The sequence below is a fragment of the Crinia signifera genome, chromosome 7 (genome assembly GCF_055691185.1).
Source record: "Crinia signifera chromosome 7, ASM5569118v1, whole genome shotgun sequence".
NCBI lineage: Eukaryota > Metazoa > Chordata > Amphibia > Anura > Myobatrachidae > Crinia > Crinia signifera.
The window spans coordinates 5,571,425-5,573,024 of record NC_139223.1 but is presented as its reverse complement, the minus strand read 5'-3'; the positions used below and the strand labels follow the sequence as shown (position 1 = coordinate 5,573,024).

At 40.9% G+C, this 1,600-nt stretch overlaps 1 protein-coding gene across 1 annotated transcript; it reads left to right on the top strand.

The window, feature by feature from the left end:
* Nucleotides 1-314: 314 nt before the first annotated feature.
* On the top strand, nucleotides 315-1,372 carry LOC146021346 (taste receptor type 2 member 41-like). Its single transcript, XM_083155138.1, has one exon. The coding sequence runs from the start codon at nucleotides 327-329 to the stop codon at nucleotides 1,200-1,202; it is 876 nt and encodes a 291-aa protein (XP_083011264.1). The 5' UTR covers nucleotides 315-326; the 3' UTR covers nucleotides 1,203-1,372.
* The last annotated feature ends 228 nt before the right edge of the window (nucleotides 1,373-1,600 follow it).

Below are 1,600 nucleotides of genomic sequence, written 5' to 3'. Positions count from 1 at the left end.
ATACCCTAATTATACATGCACCGTCCGGCACACACAGCCACATACTGTATGTGATCCTGCTGATATATCATATGCAGGTGTCAGACGCAGCCAGAGTGACATCCTATACCCTAATTATAGATGCACCGTCCAGCGCACACAGCCACATACTGTATGTGATACAGGCACAGGACATATTTGCATCTCATGCCCAGATCTATATTAGTCTCCTGTCTCCGTCTCATCATTCTGCTACAGGCTGCTCATCCGCAGAATAATCATTGCTACAGAGGATCCTGAGAACAATCAGATCCCAACAGAGAATGTTGTCGGCTCTGACACTGTCCATGGTGCTGATTACAATGGTCACTGGGATATCTGGGACCATTATCTGTGCTGTAGTTGTACATGTGTATGTGAGACGCTGGAGAGAGACCAGTAATCCCGGAGTGTGCGATAACATCAAGCTTGTGATGGTGCTGACCAACCTGATCTTCCAGGTCCTCCTGACTGTTCATGGTGCATTAGACTTTTTGGGGATCTACCTGATCCTGGACAGAAGCCTTTTATTATTCATGTTTATATTACAAGATGTCCTTATTGCTGTTAGTTTCTGGAACACCGCCTGGCTCTCCGTCTTCTACTGTACCAGACTGGTCACTGCTTCCCACCAGCTTATTCTACGTGTCAGAGCAAGAGTTATGTCTTCTTTTCCTCAGCTCATAATGGGATCACTGCTATGTTTTATTGTCATTGACGTGCCAATGCTATGGATGCTGCACATTGACATTGATAGAAATAAAACGGACGGCGCAGTAATGTCTGGTATCACTTTTACAATAAACTCTTCCTACATGATAATCAGCTCAGTGATTAAATGTGTTCTTCCATTTTTCATAACATTCCTCTGTATTGGGCTCAGCGTCAGAACCCTACTGAGACATGTCTTCAGGATGAAGCAGGGGGACTCTCATGTGACATCTGCCCAGCTCCAGGGCCACGACCGAGCTGTCCGGTCATTAATTATACATGTTATTATTGACATTGTTTTCTATTTAATAATAGCATCTGAATATTTCTTACCCTGGCACCTTATCAGTGACATCCTGCAAATATTCTTCTTTGTAGCTATCCGAATTTATCCCACTTCCCAAACTCTCATTATTATTCATGGAAATCCCAGGGTCACGAGTAGATTATGTGGTCGCTGCATTAGCACCTGAATACATCATTGTTACAGCTACTGTATATTGGGAACGATGTTTCTCTCTCATTTGGCTTTGTATTGTTTCTTATGACTAAAAGTGTCATTATGAACAGAGCCACAAAATCATTGGGACAAAGAAATAGTTTTATGGTGTGTTAAAATGTTCAAAGTAATGACTAGGTTATATTTTATTACTCATCTGGTTTATATATAAATATTCTAAAATAATGTACTACTCATATTCTGTGTGTTTGCATTGGTATAATATAGTCAGGTTTTATGCACTTGCACATGTAATAAATATGTTTCTGTCATTTCCTACAGGTGTGATGTCTGTACTGGTAATCATGCAACATTGCTTTATCATACAGATTGCGGTACTTTCTTCTCCTATGGACTAAGATTCTACACTTG

Bases quoted from the DNA above. Each gene is read 5' to 3' on its own strand.
- LOC146021346 (XM_083155138.1), top strand. From the start codon at position 327: ATGGTGCTGATTACAATGGTCACTGGGATATCTGGGACCATTATCTGT.